Source organism: Heterocephalus glaber, unplaced genomic scaffold (genome assembly GCF_053883595.1).
Source record: "Heterocephalus glaber isolate CG9 unplaced genomic scaffold, H.glaber_assembly_v1.0 deba00000621, whole genome shotgun sequence".
NCBI lineage: Eukaryota > Metazoa > Chordata > Mammalia > Rodentia > Bathyergidae > Heterocephalus > Heterocephalus glaber.
Genome location: NW_028258153.1, coordinates 29,790,758 through 29,816,239, shown reverse-complemented (window position 1 = coordinate 29,816,239; position 25,482 = coordinate 29,790,758). Strand labels below are relative to the sequence as shown.

Below are 25,482 nucleotides of genomic sequence, written 5' to 3'. Positions count from 1 at the left end.
CTGCTACAACAAAGCACCACAAACCAGGAGGCTTAGACAACAGAGATTTGTTGTCTCACATTGCTGAGGCTGGACGTTTGAAACCAATGTGTTGGCAGGCTTGGTTCCCTCTGAGGGCCTTGAGGGAGTCTCTGTTCCATGCTCCTCTTAGCTTCCAGTGGCTGCCAGAAGCCCCTGGTGTCCCTCAGTTGCTGGATGAATCACCCTACTCTGCATTTACATTCATGTGGCATTTTCTCTGTACGGGTATCTCTAGGTCCAAATTTCTTCTTTTTGTCAAGACACAAATCATACTGAATTAGGACCAAATCCTAATCATCACATCTTACCTTGATTATTTTCAAAAACCATGCTTCCAAGTAAGGTCACATTGCTAGGCACTGGGGGTCAGGGCCTCAGCATCTTTTTGGGAGGGACATAATTCAATCCAGCTCAGTAGGCATGCTAGTACTCTTCCCAGATCAGAATAAGAGATTGTTACAAATTTCCTAGTGTGAAGGTTGGGGTTGGAGTAGGGGGGATCTGGGCTAATTCTTTACAGTTGAACTCCATAAATCACCCTACCTGGGAGGCCCTTCTTCACCAAGTCAAATGCTCCTAAAGAGGCAACAGGACTTTTCCTACAGGCAGCCAATCAGAGACAGACATGGCCGCTCTGGAACCTGTAGTAACTCCTATACAGACAAGAAATGTTGACTCCACTTCCTTCACAATCTGCCTCCACTTTTGTTGGGATTCAGCCTTGTGATTGCATCACTGGGCCACTGCGAATGTTGTCCAGGTTGTGTATGCCACAAATCAAGAGGATGCCATTTACATTATAGTCTATTTTGTTAAAAGAAATACATAGAAGGCTTGAGACCACAGCCAGTCCCTACACCCCAGTTGTTCTTAACTGGTTTTTCCCAGTTGCCCGGCAGGCTTACTTCTGATCTACCAGTGGGACTCAGCAGAGAGAGAGAGAGGAAAGAAAGATGAAAAAAGTCACCCTAAGACCATCAATTATAATGATAAGCACCCAAGGAATTTGGATGCCACAGAAAGGATTGAGAAAACCAACTTCAAAGATGCCATTGTGGGATGGGGTACACAGGATAAGTAAAAAAAAGTTTTTATCTTAATTGAACACTCATTTTTTCACATCTTTTGAAATGGTGCCTTTTTCTTTTCAAGCGGACATAGTCCTTCTTGTAAATAAAATCCTCAGAAGGCAACTGACAACCATGTTTAAGCTAGGTCTCAATGTCCTCAAACTCTCTTAGTCCAGTAGAATGATCTGTGATCCTCAAGGACACAACAATGCATTTATGTTGTCATAGACAGAGGACTGTGTATTCTGATACAGATGGCTAGAGATCTTGTTGGCCTGGGATTCACTATGCAAGAGTTGTTAACTCCATTCGAAAATATGTTGGAGTGCCATGCTGAGTGGCTTATACTCAGAGCTAAAGGGGGCCAAAGGAAACTCCATGTTACGGTACTTGGCAGATGCAATCCTTGCTAAAAAGTTGAGCTATGGAGAGAAAAATTAAATAATGACTCATCAACACCGCAGTGCGGTGAAACCCTTACAATGTAGAGCACAGCACAGTGGAATGCAGTCACATCAAACACTCAATTTAGAGTAGGCTCTGTCACTCCCTGCACCATTCCTCCTCCCTCTACCTCAGGATCCAAGTGTTTGACCCAGGGGCATCCACATCCATGTACCTGGAACACACATTAGTCCCACACCCTCTCCTGCCATCTTCTTACTCATGGAGAATTACACCACCTTTTACCTCTATTCTTTTCTCTTGATTTTTCTCTAAGTAGCTTATCTCCATATTGACTACTATGTACTTCTCTTATTTCATAATCTCCCTCTCCCCGACACTATACTGTCAGGTCCTGGAGGACACAGATTTCTGTTTTATTCACTGGTCCATCTCCAGGGCCCAGGACCATGCTTGACACAAAATATGTCCTCAAAAAACACATAGCTTAGAACATGAAGTGGTATCAGAGAGGTGGGCTTCTACTCCTCAGCCTTTAGACCCACTGGGGGTGCCCGCTGGAGCTCTCTCAAGAACAGGCAAAAGCAGATACTTCTCCTGGAACAATCCAAGTATGCTGTCCCATGTGGCTGAAAATCACTTGCTCTTGCGTACACCTGCACAGAAGCAGCTGTGGTAGAGTTGGTGCTTTCCTGACACCTGCTTATTGGAAGAAATCAGACTCAATTGCTTGGCTTTGTTCCCCTGGTGCCTACCATAACAGCCAGGCTTAGGCTCAGCATAAGAGAGCTTTCTAGGGACATTAGTTAACACTGATACCTAAAACAGTCAACCTGAAAGTAAATAGTAATTACTGGAGATTGCAAAGGGTGTGAGTAGATGGTGTGTGTGTAAAAGGGAGGTTAGATTTGAACAGTCCTGCTGTGTGCATGAATGGAAGTGTCACACTGAACCTCATTCATATGTACAATTAATACATGTTAACCAGAAATTTTAAAAAGGTAAAAAAGTGATACTTGGTCTGATGGTGGCTTTGAAACCTCAGCCTGTGACTACCTGTGTTCATTGTCCTTTGAAGGCCTACTATGACCTTGACCCTAGGTAAAAGGCACTAGCAGGAGTGTTGAAATGAACTTTTAAACCACGTCCCTAGGCAAATGGTCCAAACCAGTGGATACCTTAGGACCACCTTAGATCATATGAAAACTCAGTTCTGAGGCCTGGTGTGGGAGTCTGTTCCTCCAGGAAGATTCCCAGTGATGATAATGCAGGTAGCCCAGAAACACCCCTGGAGTGGAGAGGTTCGAGTGCATTTCACTCCTGGGAAAGAAAGGAAGGACTCTGCAAAACAGAGCTCAGATTTCATCCTCTTCTGAACTAAAAACATTGCAAAGCATGATTTTATCACACACAACTCACTGTATGCCTGTGTACGATAGTGCAATGACTCGACAGTGGTTGAATACAATACATGTATTTGCATTTAAATTCTGCGTGTGGCAACTGTGCCTCAGCGCTTGATAGGGCGAGTGAGTTGGGTTCCTGTGGGATATTGAACCGTGGCTTCTTAGATAAGATGGAAAGTTTTCCTCATAAAGAAGAAAGGCAAATAGCATAGAGGATGTGAAGGGCGGCTAACAGGCCCTGTGACAGTTCTGGGGAGGCATCCTGTCATGTTTGTCACATTTGTTGACTCTTCCATTTTAAAGTAGTCTGGGGGGCAGGTGTGGGAAGACCCAGTTTACAAGGACATGGCTCGAGGGGGCCAAGTGACACAATTTGTATGGAGGGCTCAAGTCCAGATCTGCTTCAAGACTCAAGACTCAAGCGCCTGTGCACCTTCCATGCCCTACCCCACCCCAGCCTCCTGTGAAGGGCACAGGGATCTTTTTGAGGAGAAGCAGATAGAAAGAAGACCACCCACTGTGCAAAAGGCCAAGCCAGGCTTGTCTGTAGAGGATCAAGAGGAAGATGGAGGATGTTTGAATGCCTGCAAAGGAGCTTTAACATGGACAGGAAGTTTGCTTTGTTTGTTCTAACCCCTCTTGTAGTTTAGTGTGCAGTAAGGGTTGACTCAGCGGGCCTGGGATGACCAAATCCTGCACATTCTGAGAAAAAGTTTGACCCTTGACTGGCTCCTAAGACACTCAAGCCTGTGGAGTTCCCTGCCTGATGAGGGTGCCTTCATTTACGTGACTTGGCTGAGTCATGCTAGACAGTTTATGCCAATAGTGTGGTTGTGTTTGAGGTCAGTTTGACCTCTGGCAGCACTGGAGACTAAGTAACTACAGTCAGTCACTTGGGCACTCCATGTCTGCATGACCAAGCGCCCCAGTATCCCCAGGTAGCAAGGCTTATTTGGGCTTCCCTAGCTGCCAATACTCCGTACATGTCACGAAGCCTTGCTGGGAGAATTAAGTGCTGTTGGTACCAATCCACAGGAGGGAACAATGGAACTGTGCCCTTGGTCTCTCCTGAACTGTGTCCTGTGCACCTCTGCTAATTTTAAGCTGTGTCCTTTCAGTGTAATAAAACATAATCTTGAGTATAACAGCTTTTCTGCATTTGTCAGTTCTTCAGGCAAATCAGTGAAGCTGAGGGTGATCTTGGGGATTCCCACAACATTTAAGGAATTTAATATCGACAATTAATGATCAACAGGAGGGTTTGGATGGGAGACTTGATTTGGTTTCGATCAGTATTTATTGAGCACTTACTACACACCGCGCATCACTAGTCATCAAGCTATAAAGATGAGTGCCTCAGAATTCCTAATCTTCTAGACAATTTAGTTCCTGAGGAGATCCCAAGGGAAATAATGATTTCATCTGCAAATGCTAAGTGTCACAAAACACAGCATGGTACCCGGGGCTTGGGGAAGAGCACAGAGTCCGAGGTGGGCATTCTAGGCAGGATTTCCTGAAGTTCCCCTCCAAGGGCCACCCTGGGTATTTTGGGGACTTGGTTACAGATGTGGGAGCAGCATTTCTGCAGTTATTCCACAGCTCTCAGGATAGGGATATTTGTGCTTAGAGGCACTGGGCCTGGGGTGAGGAGAGTAGGTGCATTTGCTACAAACCCAATTCTCTGTTGAACTTGGTGGATTGCAGAATTCATCATAGATGAGGAAATCAGAGTTGTGTTTCATTAGACAAAGAACAGACTGTTCGTCTCTTGTAGCTTAGCCCAGGCTGTCAACATGCCATGGGGTATTTTGCCTCAGATAGCTGCTGGTGACTCCACCCGCCCTTCAGGTCAGCTCCTCCCCATCTATTCACTCCCAACCCTCAGGGTAGGGTTCTGTAATTCTACCCACTTCCCCCTGAAGGTACAAAGGCTGGAAGGTCTTGCACACTGAAGATCAGTGGTGTTTCTATCCTTATTCTCTTCCAAGTGACACTGCTACCCAGATGGGTGGGTGGGGGCTTAGGCTTCTGGTCTTCCATTTCTTCACATTCTTCTCCACTCACATCTCTCCCCTCATCTATCCCATACAGTACCTACCTCTGACCTGCACTTACTTTTGACATGGCTTATTGTCTACTTCCATTGCTGCCAAGGTGTCTCCTTATTTTCTAAATTTCACTGTTTACATTGTGTTTGTGTATAAGACTAGATTCACACAGGTGGGTCTTTGTGTACAATGCCCAGCATTGTGCACTTCTCCCCACAGAGGCTACAAGCCATGGTATTACCTCGAAGACTGTAATTTGTGTCACACCCACCCGGCCACTCTTCAAATGTACCACAGGGATGCAACAATATACCTCTCCTGCAGGATTCCTTCTTCTCTTTTCAGTATCCCACCTCCAAGGGACATAGTTCCCTCTTTCACTGCCTAGCATCTATGTTTAGGGGATTGTTTGCTCTATGAACCTGGTGGGAAGTAGCACTCACTACCCAAGAGAGAAGCTAAAAAAGGCTCTACATCTGTTCCCCTAATTTCCTTCACTAGTGCACCCACCTGGGATTCTGACACAAGAGCTACCGCCTGAGAAAACAGGGATGTATTCTGGTGGAAGTGGCAGCAGAGGCAGTCACATGCATCCTAGGGTGGAGGCAGCAGCCTGGCAGGTCCCGGCGTCCAGAGACCAACAGTCCCCAGGGTCCGGGTCACACCAGGATATAATTCTGGCTGTCTGTTTCTTTCTACCTATGCGACAGGCTTCCAGCTCCTGTGTTTTTTCAAGAAACTACTTTTCCACTTACATCAAACAGAGCCAGTTCCTTTCACTTAAACTTAGAGATGCTGATTGAGAAATGAGACCACTTAAAAACCACTTCCTTCCAGTCAACTTCCATTTTCCCCCAGCTTTCCTACAAAGGCGCGAGCCAGAAACTTTTAAAAGGTAGGTGTGTAGAAAGGAACGGCAACTTCAAGTTAGGGGAAAAGATGATGAAGACAGATAACTAGAAAATAGGTTGAGGAGCTAGAATGTAACTAGTAATTCTAGCATCTTGTAAAACCTTTTAAAATTTATTAGTCTAAGTAATAAGAGAAAAGAAATAAGTTTTCCTCTTTTTCTCTGGAATCCTTCTCCATCTTTTTCCCTTTCACTCAACCTCAAAGCATGTACCTTTGGCCTACACATGATTGAAATGTTTACTGTCTACTTCCTTCTGGATTAGCATTTTCAGTTGGCTATCTCTGAAAGAGCTGTACTATTTATTTTTATACAAAACCCGAGGGAACAATATTATTCTCTATCAAACATGGCAGCCTCTGTACTCCCTACATCCCATAACCCTCAAGCAGACAGAAGACACCATTGTTTAAAACACACAACATGATCTTCTTTATTTAATTGTTTAATCAGTTTACATTCCACAACTGACAGATTATTTATTTTTATTTTTTCCATGAACAAGTCATTTAATTAATTACCAGACACTTTTTTCTTCAATCGATGGAAATACAGTATTTCTGCCAATTTGAAAAAGAAAATTGCAAGATGCAGTCAGTTTCAGTGAAGTCCCCAAATGCTCTCTGCTTCCTCAGTCCTTTCAAAGTCACAGGAACCTGGCAATTTCCCTTTTCATTCCCCCCTCCCACTTCCCTCCTAAATTGCTCTCAGAATATCACAAGAGTTTCAAGATCTGGTTTGGATCACCTTTCCTGTAATTAATTAATTATGAGAAGGAACAGACAGTACAATAGATCTGATAAGATGTAGCATTCTTGTTAAGATTAAACAATACATTTATTCACATCATAAGAACAAATTAACATAATATTTAATCTTATTTTAGCACCAATATCCACAGGAATTGCTGCCTCCAAGGGGAGAGTCATTTTTAGAATCCTGCAGTATACACCACTTTTTATCTAACCAATCAGAAAGCACTATGCAAATTAAAGTGAAGGTAAGTAAATTTATATTGACGGAGCAATAATCTGGTGGACCATAAACACTCCAGGTGTTTGAGAGCTTTGTCGGTGATGGCCCTTGTCTAATGACCATATATAAAACATACTCACCAAATTGGCTCGTTTTCTCTTGCTTGGTAACACAAGGCTCATAATATTATAAATGAATCAAACCCTTGTCACACTGGCTCTTCGAAAAGCTGTGAGAATGCCCAGCTTGTATTTTATTCTGTTCTATACACTAAGATTTCACTGTTTATCGTTTTCCCCCTGAACAAGTTTCTTCAAACCTATGAGAGGTCTCTAAGTAGAAAAGAAAGGTGGGCAGTGGTGGCCTAAGTCACAGTACAAGGATAGAACTTGTCACTGCTACCTCCTAGGAGACCTTATTTCTCATTAGCTTGTGGCTGCCACTCTTCCCAGTGTTTCTCCTTTTTAACATTCGATTGTCAGATAAAAATGTAAGGAAATTGAGGGATGGAGAAAACAGCTCCAATTATTGGTGAGGTGTTCTTAGCAGGTGACCAACCACCAGATTCAGAAGGTTGTGGAGTGCTTTACTCTTCACAAAGAGAAGGCCTGTCTGCCCCTCTTCCCTGTGAGATAAAGGACATCTGAATAAGAGAGGGCAGTGGCTGATGCTCCTACAGCCAAAGAAAATGACCTGCTTTACCCTCTAGGACTAGGACAGGTCCTCAGGGCCATGCCCAGGGATAGGGCTGGCGCCCTCTGGGGCAGATGTGACATGCTGTTCACAGCTGTGGCTGTCTCCCTCACTAAACAGATAAAGCAAGAGAGACGCCTGGACACAGCTGTGTGCTATCTATCTCAACCAACCCACCTTCTGCCTCTGTCAGCTACGATGAAATCTATGACATGCGTGACTCACCATTAAGGGACATCCTGCCTTATTTCCTAATGAAGAAAATAAATCTGTACTGTCCAGGTAGTGGCCAGAAGCCATGTGCAGGAAATGTGGATGGTCTAAATTGAGACGTTTTCTCAGCATAAAATGCACATTGGATTTAAAATATCTCATTTGAAAAAAATTAAAAAGTACATAATTTCTTATGTTGATTCCATATTGAGGTGATATTTTTGCTATGTTGGATTAAAATGTAGTATTAAAATTAATTTCACCTGTCTCAGTGAACTTTTGAAAATGTGGCTATTAGGATACTTAAAATTGCGTACGTGGCTTATATCATGTTTCTGTTGGACAGTAGTGGTCAGAATCACTTTGTGGGAGCTGGTCCCAGAGATGATCAACATGGGCCATTAGAGAAGTTGAAAGTTTAGACTGAAGGTGCCTATAACCATGAGTCAGAAGGGGTGCTGGCACTGAGCGAGCTCGGTGTGGATCCCCTCTTTGGGGTGGTCTTGGGGGCAGGCAGCCCTTTGTACCGGAGGATTACCCATTTCCTGGTTCCTCTTAGCTTTGGAGCTTTCTCTGTCGCTATACTGAAGGCATTCTGGTGATTCAGCTGCTTCTCTATTGGGAAGGTCCCTCCATCTAACCTCCACCTCCAACCTGCAGAAGACCATGGTCTCCAAACCTCCACCACCACCGCTCTTCATTCTCACTTGGTAGTATCCCTTGGCCAGACTCCCTGCTTCTGATACTATGAGAGCCACATTTGTAGAGCGAGTCACAGATTACAAAGCAGTTCATATCCATCATTTCCTTTGATACTCTTTCTCCTACCAGTCCAGTACAGAAAGCTCTGTCAGTAGAAACAGTAAAATGAGATCATCAAAGTGGGTGGGAAAAGGCATCTGAGAATAAAAAGGTCGACAAAAAGGCTTTGAACTCTGAGCACAAACTGGCTGTTCACTTGAGGTTACTTTCTGAGGAGTGAAAATGTGGGGCAAGAGTGGCAGGGAGAAAAACTCTCAGATTTACCTCAAGGCAGTCAGCACACACCAACCAGCATGGGCACAAAGTCTCTGAAAATAGCAGCAGAATGGACCAGGAGACATAATGTCCAGGTGTCCCCAGAGACCCTTAGCCCATTAGGCTGAGAGGACACGGAGACAGCATGAGGTAACAGGACTCACCTGAGGCCCAAGTGAGCCAGTGACAAAGCTTCTGACGCCACCCCGGAATTTGGTCTTTGTGTTGGTCTCTGCCTCGACCTCCACCCTTCTGAATTGGATGATATGCTTTTGCTTTTTGGAAGATATATTTTTCTTAAAAGGCAAAGCCCTTCAGAACAGAGAGTTCTAAGCAGACACTAGTGACTCAGAGAAGCAATTAGAAAAGTCTCCTTCACCATGGTGTCCCTCTTTCCAAGTGCCACCAGACGAAGGATTCTAGGGCAGTCCACTTAATGTCCTCAGAAAACTGAGGGCTACATCATTGCATCTTAGTAGTTGCCATACCCCTCCCCTTTATATTCAGTTTCCATTTTTATTTGTACATTTTTACAGATAGTCTTGAGTAGCAAAACAGTCACACCATGGGTGGAAGCGGGAAAGGGTGAGTCTGCAAAAGCTCTCTGTGTGAAAGGCCTCATCACTCTCACGACACAGACACACCAGCACACACAGATGAGAGGGGGTCTCTGGGCCACCCGAAGAGGAAAGGAAAAGCTTGGGTTCCAGGAGAGAGAGGGGGACACAGGGTTCCCTAGGGAGCAGCGCCAATCCTTGGCGTGAAGAGTAGGAGGCTGGCATCTGTAAGAGATACCAGGTTGAGCTGCCGCCGGGCAACTCCCAGGTTGAAGCAGTGTTCTGCTTCTTGACACTGGACAAACACCCGTGCAGTTCGCCAGTTTCCCCCATTACTGGCTGGGCTGTCATTATAAAGAGAACAATGACTTGGACTCCCCTTAGGGAAAGTCTCAACACAATATTGATGTTTGATTCACTGCAAAGCAGAAAGTGTGGGGAACCTTTTGGAAGTGGATTCTTGTCTCATTTTGAAACTAGGACTCAGTTTGTTCCATACTTGGAACGTCTTAGTGAATGAGCCATCCAGGGAACTTTTATAAAAACCCACAGGCTTCTGATGAAGTCACTGGCTTTGCCATCTGACAAGAGAAAGCAGATCCTAGCCCACCCTAAACTTGAAACCTCATTAAAACCTTTCAGGATCATTCATTCCCACCACTTGGGCATGTACAGCTAGAAATAACATCCAGAATTGTTAATAAGCTAGAAATAATGTCCAGAATTGTTAATAACAAACAAGGTACTAACCACACGCCTTGGTTCAAAGTCAACTGTTTCAGCTCATCTATGCTCTTTGCCTCATGTGGTTTACTTGTTGCCTCACTTCTGGGAATAATCAAGACGGGTGAGATTACCCCTTGCAAAACTGGCTTTGGACAAAGGAAGTTTGGAAATGGATAAAGTAAGTGAAGGAGCCAATTTCCCTGGAGTCCCCAAATGAAGGGAAAAAGAAATCTCATGTGCTTCAGTGGGCTAAGTACAACCAGCAACCAGGATGACCTTTCTCTCCAGATTATCCCTTCAGCAGCGAGGCACAGAGTCTACAGCGGAGAATTCCCTTTCGGGGGTGGGGAGGACTCTGCCGCTGCAGGATAATTGGATCAGTGCATAATTCATGTGACACTTCATGTTTGCAAATCACTTTGCAATTTCTTTGTCACCTTTAATATACCATGAGGTAAAGAGTTATCACTATCCTCATTTTGTAGATGAGGAAGTTCAAGTATGGAGAAGACACAGTGCCCAGAGTCACAAATCATTTTAGTGCAGAGCGGAAATGAAATTTACAGTAACTGCATTGTACAAGTGGAGCTTAATTAGTGACTTACTCTGGCTTCAGTGCTCTTATACCCATGATTAGATTGAGGTGGTACCTGGAAAAAAGAAGAGCAAGAGGAAGAAAGAGAAATTCCCTCAAACAGAAATCTTTTCGCCCTGTTCCACCTGCCCTCTAAGTCTGGCTTTGAGTTTTCAAAGGCCTCTTTGCTATCTTGGGGGCTCAGAAGCCTGTGCTCCTGCTGCTCCTGTGCTCCTCCATACAGGCCAGTGTGATTCTGAGGCCATTCAAAGTCCTAGCCCCATCTGTCAATCCAAAGACGACCACTCACTGGGGAGGATTTGGGGTTATGGCCACTAAAATTGAGCACACTAATGACATCTCAGAGTGATAGAATTATGACCAATCTTGTATTCTTTGTATTGCATTTTATTTTTCTAATCTACAATGTGCATGATTACATTGGATTTAAAAAACCCAATAACCAATAACATATTCTAAGAACTAGGAATAATGTTTCAAAAACCTTTTGCACCACGGCAGCATCAATGAAAAGAAGACAAATACAGCCTCAGAAGTCAACTGCTTCAAGAGACATCAGAATCATTTGTATGCATCACCTCTGGTGGGCCTGCTTAAAAATCTGTCCCTTTTCTCTGTCACATACCAGCTGGAAGGCAGCACCAAAGACAATTCGGCTGGTAGGCACCAGTTATTTCTATCTGTGGTAAAATCAGCTCTCACTCTGACTCATCATATTTCCCTGAAAAGAGTTGGATGTGTTCACTGGAATGCTTAGTCCCTGGAACAGAGGGAAACTTACAGAAAACCAACTTCACTTGAACTATAAGAAACAACCGAGTACCCCACACCAGCCACACTGAAGGATGACCAGGTGTATTTCTTCCCACCACTTCCAACAGATATTTGAAAACTAGTTACTGCTCTCAGCATAAGCCAGGTAAAGATTGTCCATTCTAAATGCCTCTGAGTCCTGTATTTTTTTCATTATTTTGAATATGACTCAGGTAGGTGGCTTTGGAGATCCAACTGGCACATCTTTCCATGAAATTGGGTTAATCATACATGGTGGTACTTTCCTACTGGGCCTCTTATCATGAGTATGGACAAATATTGAGACAGTATCACAATATCCTCTCCTCTTATGGAAAGAAAGGCAGCACCACTGGGTGGATCCACTAACCCCTAGTGAGAGATTACACCAGTATGGCACTTAGGGCCCTGGGTGCTGCATAGGGGCATGAGGTTAAGAAAGGCTGGTCCCCACTTGATTCTGTCCAGTCTTTGTGCCTTCATGATCCCTGGAGGTGAAAGGGTAGAGTTGTTGAAAGGCTGAGGCTTGTGGAAGGGATGAAGCTGGAAGAGGCACAGTTTTTTTACATTTTATATCTTGGTGCCAGAGAGCCACAGGCCTCCTCATGAAACCTACAGCCACAACAAACAAAGAGACTGCTTGGGATCTATCTATTCTCTAGAGAAGAAGTATTTAACTATTTAATTGATGAAAGCAGATGCAGAAGGAAAATAGAAGTGAGTGGGGAGAGAGGAAAAGGAAATAGAGAAACCACACCTTCCAAAAGAAGAAAAAAGAAATAGGACCTCTCTCTAGGAGACACCCCAGACTCCCAAATCCCTAATGTAGTAGGGAAGGAAGGAGGTTGGCTTGCATGGAGCTTGCAGCACTTGCTTGAGTATATACCTTGCATACACACAACTATAAGGAATTTGAACTTGACCTGAATTGGAACTGGGAGCCTTACTGAGGCCACTGGTCCTAACTCCCCTGAGAAGGGACTTGGATTTGAAGTTAGTAGCATTTGACCTAGAGCCTCACAAGTCAAGGATCTTTTCTTCCTTGTCCATTGTTTCTTTCTCAGCCACCTCACAGCCAGAAACCTTCAGTAACAGCTTGGAGGTGCAGGTTTTTATCTGTGGTCAAACCCCTGTGTGTGAAAGATCAAAGTCATCTTGGAATTTTTCCCATTGGCCCAGGTCTACAGTGGCTTCCACCCTGACCATGTGGTTGGGAATGTTTTTTGCACCCAAGCAGGAGTAGACCCCAGCACGTGTATTTGTACCCATCTGAACCCACTATCAAAAAAGCCACTCTATGGCCCTGCGTTGCTGACTGTGAGTGGAGCCAGATGGTTTACACATTTCAGGGACGTTCAAGTTTCAAAGGGATGCAGTAAGCTTTGTCAAAGGTCTGACACAAAGCTAAATAATTGGATAGAGCACATGACTTATTTATGTTAAGTATGGAATTTTTAAAAGGTATAAATAATGATGGGTCTAAGAGGCAGTATCTTGAAATGTGGTTACTTATGTTATGGTTGATAGTGAATCATCCCCTTTAGAATTATTTCCTCTACCTTTCTGCAACTGGAAAATGACTGGAATTTGCATCTAGTCACAGACAATCCCCTTCACCTAAACGGAAGCTTGTGGACACCTTCTTGTCCCTGCTTTTTTTCGAGATGCTTGGAAGGGTCTCAAATACAAGGCCTCTCAATCTGAGTTGCTTTTCTTCACTTTTCCTCAAGCCCAAGTATGCCCTTCCCCTTAAGGGTGAAATCTAACCTTAAACAAAAACAGAAAATAAAATTCCCAATGGAAAAACTGGGTTTTCTTGCAAATCATTTCCCTTCTCATACAATAAATCCTTTGTCTTAAAAAATAACTCCAGAATTCTCAACTGGAAGCCAATAGCACTTCTTGCTTCCCAGCTCACTCCCATGGCCCTGCACACCCATACCCAGGCACTCATGCATGGGACCTTTCACAGAAGCTGACCAGGGTTCCTGGAGAGGAAGTCTTGAGTTGATACAAACATAAAGATGCACCAGATAGAGGCGCACATACACACACACACACACACACACACACACACACACACGCACGCACTCACACAGAACCACATCAAACCCATTCATTCGCATCAGATGTCCTATCTGGGTATGTGTTACACACATACACAGTCCAAAAGAGCAGATGAAACAGGCAGGACTTACTGCCTGGTGGAGAGAAGAGAAAGTCAGAGGTTAGTAGGTGAGAAAGGGGCGGGGTCTGGGGGAGACTGGCAGGAAGATAGGCCGGAAGACACGTAGATGAAACAGAGCACATGGGGAAGGAAGGCTGCTGAGTGGTTGGCAAAGTTCCCAAAGCATGTTTGTTATGAAATAACCGGATGCTCCGCTGTGTGACCATGGCTACACCAGGCTGTGGGTTCTGTCATGCCTCCAGGGCTGCTCGGCAGCAGCTGGGCCTCTGGGGTGATGGTGAGCTGCTGCAGCCCTAAGGCATTCACAGCTCTCTGGCTGACTTCCCTCACTGGCACTTGTGATGCCAATTTGCTCAAGTGGGCCTGAGACAGGTGGTTTATTCTGCCTCTGTTTGGGTGCTAGCCACTAAGACAGCTATTTTGGGATTCATGCCCTTGAATATCAAGAGGAAAAGGAGGAGGATGGAAAGAGTCAAGATTTCTCCATAAATTTACACAGTATCATACAAACTTGAGCCTATGGGAAATGGAGGTGCTTTCTGCATGTGACCCATTTCCTTTCATCTGTACAGAGGTCACCCCTAGGAAAGGGGTAGATGTCCAGTGACAAAGGACAGCCCCAGTGATGGGGAGTGAAGGTCTTGTTTGTTATACGTACTTGTACAACAGCAACCAGAGGCAACATTCCTTCTCCCTCCTGAACCGTGTGTTCCCCCTCTTCTCTCATGGGTTTTGTGCCCAGTTGTGTCTTGAACTTCCAAAATTAAGAGGACTAAATCCTGTGGCGTCCCAGACTGCAATGTGAAGAACCATAGGGTCCTCTGGCCCAGTGGTTTTGTTCTCGTTTCTGCCCTCTGGGAATTTGAGCTGTACCAAAAATAATTTTTTTAAAAATGCAACACAAACAATAAAGCCTCACACTCAGAAAACATCCACCTCATTCATTCATTCCTCCCTCTGTCCTTCTCCCTCTCCCTCCCCCCTCAGAGATCTGCAGCTGCAGCGTTGGCACCCATAGAGGCCTGGCCCCTCATGGTACTTCTTAGGTCTCCTGGCCTCCATCTTGGGCCACAAAACTACTACAGTGATAGACAACAGTCATAATGCAATATTTTCATTTAAAAGGTGGAAAGGAAAAAGAAAACCACCCAAAATACACGCACAAGCACACACGCGCACACACACACATCACAGCATTACTCCAAGGCTCCGATCTGCCCAGGGAGTGCAGCAGGGAGGACAGGGTGGCCTCTTGTTTAACTGGTGTAAGGCAGCTGGAAGGTAAGACTGGGTTTTCTGAGCATCCACCGAAGTGTCCTTTTATCGATGTGGATCGTGCCTCTCAGAGTGTTCTCTCTCCTTCCCACCTCTCAAACTTTGTCCAAAAGTTTGGCCACAAAGAGAAAATTTGCTTTCCTGTTTGTTTTCTCATCCATTCCGTGTGTGTCGCTGGTGGGCCAGAAGGAGCTCAGAACAGGAAGAGCAGAAAATGAAATGGTTCTGAAATAGCCTCAGAGACGTGGCTACATTCTGTGAACTAGGGGCCACGTTTCCCTGGGAGATGAATGGGGGGTGATGTCCTCTCTTGCTGGCCCAGAGCATGACACTTCCTTCTCTACACCTGGGTTGCTTCAGACCACTGCCACTGTCCCTTCCAGCTCACCACCACATCCTCAAGAGTGACGGGGATCAAGGTGCTATCACAAGTGGTGGCGTTTGCTCTGTCTTCAAGAAACCATGAAGCCAAAAGTCAAGAATTGATGGAAGAGCCACAGGATGGGAACACTGTCCCCATCTTGGTGATGAAACAACACAAAGTCCGGTGAGATGCAGGTGCCTGAGCCAACTCAACTCTACCTTGGCACTGGCGTCGTCTTGATTTAGCTTTGTTTTATATATGTATATTATATATATATTTATATATATATATATGTGTGTGTGTGTGTGTATGGGTTTGTTTTTTTAGCACACTGTCCCATTCTCGGGTCTGGATTTAGGGCAGTTGGTCCTCGGGACAGGTTGAACAGAGGGGGCCAAGGTACAGAAGAATCCCGAGATGAGTGTGAGTCCCAGGCCCCCCCATGCACAGAACATGGACCATCCATAGCCATGGCTGATGTCGTCAGGGAGTCCATACAGGTATCGTGGGTAGCGCGACAGCTCGAAGTTGATCCCAGCCACACAGGTACACAGTGAAATGATGCAGAAGGTTCCTGGAGAACAAAGGAAACAAATACGGGGTGGGGACATAGAGGAGGAAAGGGAGAAGGAGAAGGAGAGAGAAAGAGAGAAGTTAGGATTATTACATTTTCAATTTTCTTGAGTAGGAGAAGTGAGGAGATCCAAGTAAGAGCAGGCTACTACCAACGGCACCATCTGAAAGTATTCACAGGGAGAAGAAGAATAAGTGATCATCACTTCCTTATTCCCTAATAATCACCCAGTCTTTGACAAATTCAGGAAATCTCTTATTTGGGAAAGTATCCCAAATAAATGTCTCAATAGCGTTTCATGTAGGATGGAATGAGGCAGGAGATCATTCGGTTTCTTTTTCTAAAGCACTTTGAATTCATTGTCTTTCTTTGGAGACACAGGAAAGATCTCATTTGGAACTTCTTTAATAGGAAAAATTTATTTTTTTCTTTCTTATATAGAACATCTTATATAATATCAAGTGTTCTTATCATCTATTCACCAATGACTCTTTGGCCACCAAGAGAAAATGTTCCTGCTCAGTTTGTCTTCTCAAATTTCCAACTCCTGGAAATCCTGTTTCCTATAAGACAACATTTCCCAAAGTATTCTCCTTGGGAAACTAACCCTCTGAGATCCTTTGCAATATGCATTTCCATAGGACATTAAGGCAGAAGTACAGAGGACAGTCCAGAGTTAGGGGCACAGCTAGGAGGCTAATGTAGTAGTCATCAACAAGCAGATATGAGGCTCTGGTAAGGTGGGTGCAGAGCCTGAAGACTCTAATGGCTTAGTGAATGCTTGTTTTCAGAATGACTATTTGGAGAGACAACTGAAAGTATTGTCATTAAGTATTGGCTATAAACGTAGTATAACTAAAATATGTCCTGTGTGTCTGTATGTCTGTCTGTGGGTGCGTGTGCACATATGTGCATTTGAAGTGCATTATAAGTGTGCACATCTGTGCGTGTGTGTCTACAACTGTATGCATGCACACATGGCACCAATATCACTTGTGAGAATAGAGTTCTCAAACTTGCAGGAGTTACAAAGCATCCAGGTTCCCTTACAGTCTACCCCAGAGCTCAAAGTGAATTCTCTGGTGGTTCCCAGGACGGAACAATTCTCAGCTCAGACTTTCAGAATCAGAGTCTCTTAGGGGAAAGCATGGGAATCTTTTGTTTTTTGAAAGTTTTTCAGACGACTTTTGTGGAGCAGCCTGCTGGAATCCTGTGTCAGGGCAGAGAGACTGTGTGTGTGTGTGGGATGCCCCCTCTGGGTGCAAATAAAGGGACAGCAATTGAGCAGAGGGGGCAGGACAAAAGCAAAGTGTGTCTTGACAGTTTCAAATAATCCAAATTGAACAAATCTAAGCTGGCCTGCTCATGTTTCACACATTGCTGTTATGCCTCCAATTGCTGGCCAGGGAAACTATCATTGAGTGTGCAATGATATAATTCCTAGATTTTAGGACAGGACAAGTGTGTGTGTGTGTGCGTGTGTGTACGCATGAGTGTGCACATGCAGTGTCATCTAGCAGTGGCATAAATTTAAATCTGAGCTGCCTTGGGAGGACTGAGGCACTGGGAAACATGGATCTGAAGCAGGATAGAAAGTTCTGAGCTAGGGATATGGATGGAGTTAGCACCTTATAAATCAAAGCTCTGGATGTGACAGAGGTCCCACGAGGGCTTGACAGAATGTATATCTGTGTAGGATACTGTGGAAAATGGGGACCTTTGTTCTCATTAACAGTGGCACTATTCTCTTTATTAAGTCCAAGGATTAGTTTTTCAAGAGAATGTCTATTGCAAAGAAGTGGTAGTCTTCTCAAGCCACCTGTGGCTGAAAAAGCTTGATGTACATACTTTGATGGTACATTCTGCCAGCAGGTTGGGCAAGACACAATGGATGTGGGTGACAAATGGTGAGTGGAGAGATAAGGTCCATGTGGAACTAAATACCAATTGGGAATAACTCAACTTCTTTTTTTTTTTTTTCTTTTGGTACCAGGGATCGAACTCGGGACCTTGCACTTTTGAGGCAGGTGGCGGAACCACTGAGCTAAATCCCCGGCCCCTCAACTTCTTGATAACATACATCTTGTTAAGTGTTAATATGGGCATTGTTATGGTATGGATATGACATGTCCCTCAAGCCTCATCTGTTGGGGGTTTAGTCCCCAGTGTAGCAGTGTCCAGAGATGGGAAGGGTTGGGAAGTGACAGGATCATGAGGTCTCTAACTTCATCAATGGATTAGCCCATTGATGAGTTCATAGCTAGATGGCCTATTGGGAGGTGGGGCTAATTGGAAGAGGCGGATCACTAAGGGCGTGGCTTTGAGGGTATATCTTGTCCCTGGCCTCTTTCTCTCTGGCTTTTCCCCTCTCTCTTTGCTTCCTGGCAGCTATGAGGTGAGCAACTTCCTCCTCAGTACACTTCCACTGCCATGATGTTCTGTCTCACATCTGCCTCAAAGCAATGGAGCCAGACAACCATGGACTGAAACCTCTGAAGCATGAGCCAAAGCAAATCTTTTTGCCCTGAAGTTGGCTTCCTCGGGTATTTAATTACAAAGATTGAAAGCTAACTAACACAGACATCTTCCTGCCAATTGTTCTGTGATTCTGGAACCTTTAAAAAATTTTTCTTGTCATACGCCAGGTGTGGTGGCGCATGCCTATAATCCCAGCACTGGGAGGCTGAGGTAAGAGGATCACTGTGAGTTCAAGGCCAGCCTGGGCTACATGGTGAGTTCAGACAGCCTCAAGTGCCTATGGAGACACTGTCTCATAACGCCCCCACCACCACCACCAAAGTTCCTCTCATCAATACTCCCATGGACATGAAAATCTTATGGTTCTCACTTAAAATGATCTTTTCAGCAGGCCATCTATGCAATTTGCTAGGACATTTTCCTCCACAAAGATGGAAGAGTTGGAACAAGCTTTGTTTGTTTCCACATATGCTACTCTTTTCTGTTGTGAACAAGGATTTATATTTTTATGTACTTCTCTGTTTATAAATTCAAATTGGAAAATGTACCTTAATAATTATAAATGGACAGATGCAGGCATATAGATGCTCAAGAAGTGAACCACGTGAATAACGTATTCTCTTCTCTTCCTAAGCACTGCATTCTGACAGTCTAAGCAACAATGTCCTTTGACAAACATCAATCCAGTCCTGGAGAGTTGGGGAGAAGGAAAACAGGGGGCAAGGGCCCTGCGTGACTGAGTTCTCTGATGTGATTTACACAATTCTGCCTGTAGCTTGGTAGTGAACTCAAAGAGTTCAGGGTGTCAGAACTTTCCCCACTCACTTACTGGAGTTAGGTGAGGACCTCTGGGGAGTGAAATGCAGATTTTAAATGCCTTTTTTGGAAAATATGTGTCAATGAAAGGAAGCAATATCTATCACTGCCCAGGACTCAGCCTCCTTCGTTCACTAAAAGTGCAGCAGTTCTTTGGGCAAATAGCACAGGGCTGCCAAGAGCTGCTGAAACATACAATGGGCTTCTGTTCAGGAAAGTCAATATTCAGCCCTCTCTATGGGAAATATGAAGTTGTAAACCATGGTCTTGGAGGCTAGGTCTTTAGACTTTGTCATTGGGATTCTCATGAGCACTTCATGAGTCCAAGAAAGGCAATAGTGATAATGCACAATCACGCCTTCTTCGTAGACCCTCCCCCCAACTTGGGTTTATGGGTTTTGGCCTAATTCCAGCCATACCCCAATACTAATCAGAGTTACAGTGTCACAATTAAGTGAAAAGGACTCAATTCCCAATCCCTTCCATCAGGGAACAAGGATCTCGTCTGTGTTGTGAACACGGCCGTGAGCAGTGCCAAGTGTCACCCTGGCCAGGCAGTATGCTGGCAGCAGTGGCTGTACTAAGCAATGTCGGGCCTGGAGAAGGCACAGGTTGTCTGTGATAGGGTGGGGGAATTTCCTGTGGTAGTGGGCTCCACAGAATGCAGAATAGATGATCAGCAGATATTTGTTGAACTTCTATATTTGAACCAAGCACTACACTAGATGCTATCAAGATACAAGGGAGAATAAGACATGATCCCTGCTCTTAAGAATCTTTAATTAAATCTAAAATAAAAAGCTAAAGAAAGGAGCTTATGACCTAGTAGGAATAGAGACATGCATAAATGAAAAGGTGAGGATGAAAGGAGAATAGTACTAGACTAGGGGTTAAGATAGCTGAGTTTATCATCAGCTGAGCTCAAGGTCCCCTCGTTTGTGAAATCAGAGATGATTTTAAGGTCCTTCCCAAGTCTAGCAGTGCTAGGAAAAGAGTAACTCTGATACAGACAGTAATGCTGGATGAGGGAGGGTTTCCCGTGGGAGTGGGTCCTGACAGAAAAACGAGATATTGGCAGGAAACAAACAGGAGGGGGTCCTCACCTGCTCAGTGCCCCACTGTCCTAGAAATCCATGTCTGAGATGAGACAGTATGCCACACACCCCTCCCTGCACCTCCCTGCACCTCAACTGCGAAATGTTCACCACTATCACCCAAGTCAAGTTTCCATCATTTCTCACATGAGCCACTGTAATAGGTCACTAGCATCCTGCCTTCTACTTTTGTCCCATATAGTGCCAGTGATATTTTAAAAATTTAATCAGTTGATGATTATTTCCTTTCAATAGGTTCCAATAAATGCAATCCAAATTCCTGTAGCCTACCCATATGCTCTTACCTAAGTGGATTCCACCTACCTGTGACTGAGTTTCCCACCTTGACTTCTATAGCGAGCTACACTGCAGCCACACTAGAGAGCATTTTGTTTCTCACACTTACTAAGCATATTTTACCTCAGGGCCTTTGCATTTGCTGTTCTCATGCCAGATGGCCTTCTGGCTCCTCTTGGATCTCAATTCAACTGTCACTCTCAGAAAGAGTCTCCCTGCCTTCTTCTGAAGTGGTACCTGCCCTGGTAGTTTTCAAATCACATTCCAGGAGATGCCTCAGGAACTGCCACTGGAAAAGAGGGAAGGAGTAGAAAAGACTGCCAGATCTCTCTCCTCCGAGTAGAATACCTCTGCTTTGATCTGTTACCTTGGGTAATTTCACTGGAAGAAAAGATTCTAGTGACAAACATCTTTGCAAACCACGGGCCTCACCCATTTTCAAGGAGAACCTAAAAATGTCATTGCAGGAACACTCCTTTGGACAGCAAAGTCCAATGGCTGCTCTATCAGTGACAAATCCACACTGTTGGCAGAAATAGCTCATCGATCTCAACCTTCATTCCTGCTGGTCCTGTAAAGGCCTCAATCCATCCCTCTAGGCAGCCAGCGGCAGCCAGCCAGTCACATCCGGCTGGAATGAGAAATCAAAACTAATTACCCTCTCTGCACCAGGATTCTCTCTGGCCTGGGCCTGCAGTTTGAGGGTCCAGTTAGAGGAAGATATGGCACCACCCCAAGCAGCTGCGGGCTGAGAACTTGCACTAACAAGACCTAGGGTATGCAGGGAGTGGCGCCCTCTAGATCCCGTGCTTTTTGTGACCCTATTTGGAGATTCCACCTGGGAGCAAGAAGCTGTGGTAGATGGGATAATGAGCTGTGTACACACACACACTGCCCTTTGACAAGGCACCTCCTTCTTTTGATGTCTGTCCCGCCTGAAGCTCTTCAGTGTACTGGATGAACAATGCACCTTGTGATCATCCACCCTGCTCTGGACACCAGTCTCTTTCTTGGGTCACCATCTGGATGAAGAAGGGGAGACTGTTGCAGAATTCTGGGATTGCTGCCCCCTAGCGGCCTCTTCCACTCCAGATAGGATGAAAGACAGGCACATGCTTTCAGGCCCAGACTCCTGTTTCAACAGCAAATACAGATTCCTCGTCATCTCCTTCACATTGCTGTCATCTCTAATTAATGTTTCTCTGGTTGCCAAATACTAGACTCTAGTTTTCTTGCTAATTTTAGTTTCTTGGCTATTTGACAAGTTCCTCCTGCTTGGATATCTCTTCCTTCAGTTTCCAAGCTGCCCTGAAACCAGGCTCTGTTGCACCTCTCTAGCTGTTTTCTCTCAGTCTTCCAGGAGTTGCTCAGCCTTCATTTGTCTTTGCCAACTTTATGGTGCCTGGCTCTCTTCTTGTCCTGTGTTGCACACTCTCTGGCACCAATCCATGTCCTCTTACTGGGACTACCCTCAGCACATGAGTGATTCACGTATTTCCCTCTTCCCACACCCTGCCTGAGGGACACAGAACGTCCATGGCATTCCCTGGCCACACATGGATTTTCAGAGCTACTCCTCCATGCTATGATTTGTATCCATCCTTAAAAGTTTAAGTGTTGGAAATTTGATCTCCAAATTCATATGTTAAGGATATTTGAAGGTGGTGCCTTTAGGAAGTGATGAAGTTGGGGCTGTCACGATGACATCAGTGGTATTATAAGAAGGGGAAAGAGACCTGAGCTAGCATGCTTTCTCTGTCTCTCCCTATCCTGCCATCTACCCTGTTATGAAAAAGCATGAAGCCCTCACCAGATGCTGGTGTCATGCTCTTGGGCTCCCCAGCCTTCAGAACCATGAGCCAAATAAACAATCTTTACAGGTGACCTAGTCTCAGGTACAGTCATGTATCACTTAATGATGGGGACAGGTTCTGACAAATGCATCATCATGTAATTTTATGATTGTGTGAGCATCAAAGAGGTATATGAGGTTCCTACGAGACAGGAATTTTTAAAGCCCCTTTACAATCTTATCGGACCACCATCATAGGTGTGGCATTGCTGACCATCGTTGTCCACATGACTGTATTTTGTAACAGCATCAGAAAATGGACTATCACATCCAATAAGCCAAAATTGCCTTGTTTCTTGGCTTCTTTTACTTTTCAAAGCTTTTGCAGAGAGACCAACCATCCCTGCCTGTTGGAGAAGAAAGGTTCCTAGAACTTAAGACTTCCAGTCCTGTAACTGGGAAGTCCTGGGCTGGAAGGAGAATTTGCCAGCTTACCTTCTGGCTTCTTTAACACCCTCCTCTCCACTCTGGGGCCACCAGGGAGGCTTGCAGTGACTATTTCAGTGAATCCCTGCTCATGAGCTACAGAGAGCATGATGTTTTTGCTAGTAGAAACACAGAGATTTGGATCTTGGAATATGTTCTGATGTTAAGGAATGCTAGGCCAGGATAACATTGTCTGGGAACAGCGGATTCTTCTGTGACCCTGAAATGTCACCAGGGAACACTTAATCAGCAACCCAGTACCATTTTAAAGGTTAATGACCACGCCATCTTTAAGCTGATATGGAGAGTTATGGTATTAACTCTTGCTCAGCTTCCTTCTGAGCACTAATTGCAGATGCACAAAGCAGACAAGATGGTGCCACCTGTGTGGTTGTTGCCAAATGAGCCTACGCAGGAAGAGGAGGGTAGAACATGTGTTTCCACGCCCCTTAGGGATCCTCCGAGAAGAGTGTATATTGCACTGCAGTAATGCCCTGGCAATGGACCCTGTAGAGAAATAGCATCAAAATTTAGGCCTCAGCTAGCAGCAGAGATGCGCTTACTAATTCAAGATGCCATCTCCTAGGAAACCAAGGAGTTCATGAGGGTTCTCACAGGGATCTGGAGTGGTTACATATTGCATGCACAAGCTTTTCCCCAAATCTTGGCTTTTTATGTGACCAAGTTGTGCCCAAAGCTTCATGAGCACGGATTCACCGAAGCAGTCACTGCAAGCTGGCAAATTCTCTTCCCAGCCCAGGATTTCAATTTTTGCAGCTTTCTGGAGCTAGAAATCCATTTGTGTGACATTTTCTGCTCCCAAGATTGAGGAATGACGCCCTGGTCCACTCCCTTGTTGCTATGTGGGTTGAGGGGCTCTATTCTGACCAGAACCCAGCAGGTCTCTGCAAAGCTGGTGCTGCAGAAGTGCCCATGTGGATGTGCAAATCAGGTGTCTAAGCAGATGCACCTCAAGTCCTACCTAAGATAGCCCCCTCCAATCCCCACCCAATCTTTTTTTTTTTTTTTTTTGGCACCAAGGATCAAACTCAGAATCTTGTGCTTGCAAGGCAGGCAGCGGAACTACTGAGATAATCCCTGACCCCCCACCTAATCTTTAAAACCATAAAGGAGCAAACAGAAAAAGAATCCTTCCTCCTTCGACAGTGCCACATTCATCCCAGGAAGCCAGTGTATACTAATCCTTCCTTTGCTTAAATTAAATGCCCCAGCAGCATCCAGCTCTCAAGAGCACTTTATAGCTATGTTTCAGACCTGCATGGAATATAAACAGCCATTGAATTATACTCCACCGCATCATCAACTGTCAACAGGCAGGTCACAGGGTTTCACATCAAAGGTGCCTTAAGGATTCACTGGGATGAGGCAAGGGATGGGGGATGTGCTGAGAAAAAAACACACTGGCCGGGTTGGGGCCACGAATTCGGACAAATTCACTCACATTCTGCACAAATGCTCTAGGACAAGATGCTGCCAGGAGTGGAACCCAGAAGCCATACCTCTGGGACAGGCAGGAGTTTTCATTCCTGAGGCTGTCTACTCCACAATGCTGTTCTCCACCCTGGCATGTTTAGGCCACAGTAGTGCAGTATCCCCAGCTCAAGCAGCCAAAAGGACTGGTTCATTCATCCAAGTCAGCACCACTTCTAAAGAGAATACAGTTGGCTTTCGTAGTTATACACCTGCAGGTCCAACCAGCTGCAGATCAAAACATTTGAAGCAAAGATTTTGTCTGTGCTGAATATGTACAGACGTTTCCCCTTGTGGTCATTCCTGTAGCAATACAGTATAACAATTATTTACATAGCATTTATATTGTATTAGATACAAGTAATCTAGAAATGATTTAAAGCACACAGGAGGATGTTTGGATATTTTATGTAAATTTTATATGAGACTTGAACATCCACAAATTTTGGTATCCCTGGGGAGTCCAGGAACCAATTTCCCTGGATACCAAAAACTGACTATACTTCCAGATTCCTATCATATAACCTGAAGTCTTATCCAGTGCTTTGTATACATCTACAGGGCGCCCACCAAATCTGGAAATGCAGGTGTATAAACTGAATTGTGTCCCTGAAAAATTCATGTTGAAGCCTTAACTGCCCTCAGTACCTCAAATGTGACTAGATTTGGAGATAAGGCCCATAAAAAGGTATTTGGAAAGTTATTGTAACCCAGCATGGCCAGTGTATCTAAAAGTATACCTTGATTTAGTATAATTGTTTTATATTTTTATATGGTTTTTGGTCTGTTAGTCTGGCTATTAATCTGTATTTATGAGAATGAACTTGATAAGGACTCAAAAATAAATAAATGCGATGCTGGCAAATTAAAATAAAACGGGGTGGAGGGGAAGGGGAAATAAAAAGAATTAAGATGTGTTATGTACATGTACCAATTCCCCACAATAAATGTAATCATTACTGCAAATAGTACATGCTAATAATTTTTCTAAAAAGTAGATGTTTTAGGGGCCGGGGATTTGGCTCAGTGGTTTCGTCGCCTGCTGCGCAAGCGCAAGGACCCAAGTTCGATCCCCGGTACCAAAAAAAAAAAAAAGTAGATGTTTTAAAGTACATATGAGAAAATAGTAGATATTAATACTTTCTTGCATAGTATAAAAACATAGCTCAGGGCCGGGGGATTTAGCTCAATGGTTCCGC

General features: G+C 44.6%; 1 protein-coding gene across 1 annotated transcript in view; it reads right to left on the bottom strand.

Annotated features, from left to right (window-relative positions):
* Positions 1 to 6,265: 6,265 nt before the first annotated feature.
* Tmem178b (transmembrane protein 178B) overlaps positions 6,266 to 25,482 on the bottom strand; it is a 385,367-nt gene continuing 366,150 nt past the window's right edge. The window contains exon 4 of the mRNA XM_004851291.3: positions 6,266 to 15,829. Within this exon, the coding sequence (XP_004851348.1) occupies positions 15,579 to 15,829 (251 nt within the window). The 3' untranslated portion in view covers positions 6,266 to 15,578. The remainder of the gene's footprint in view (positions 15,830 to 25,482) is intronic.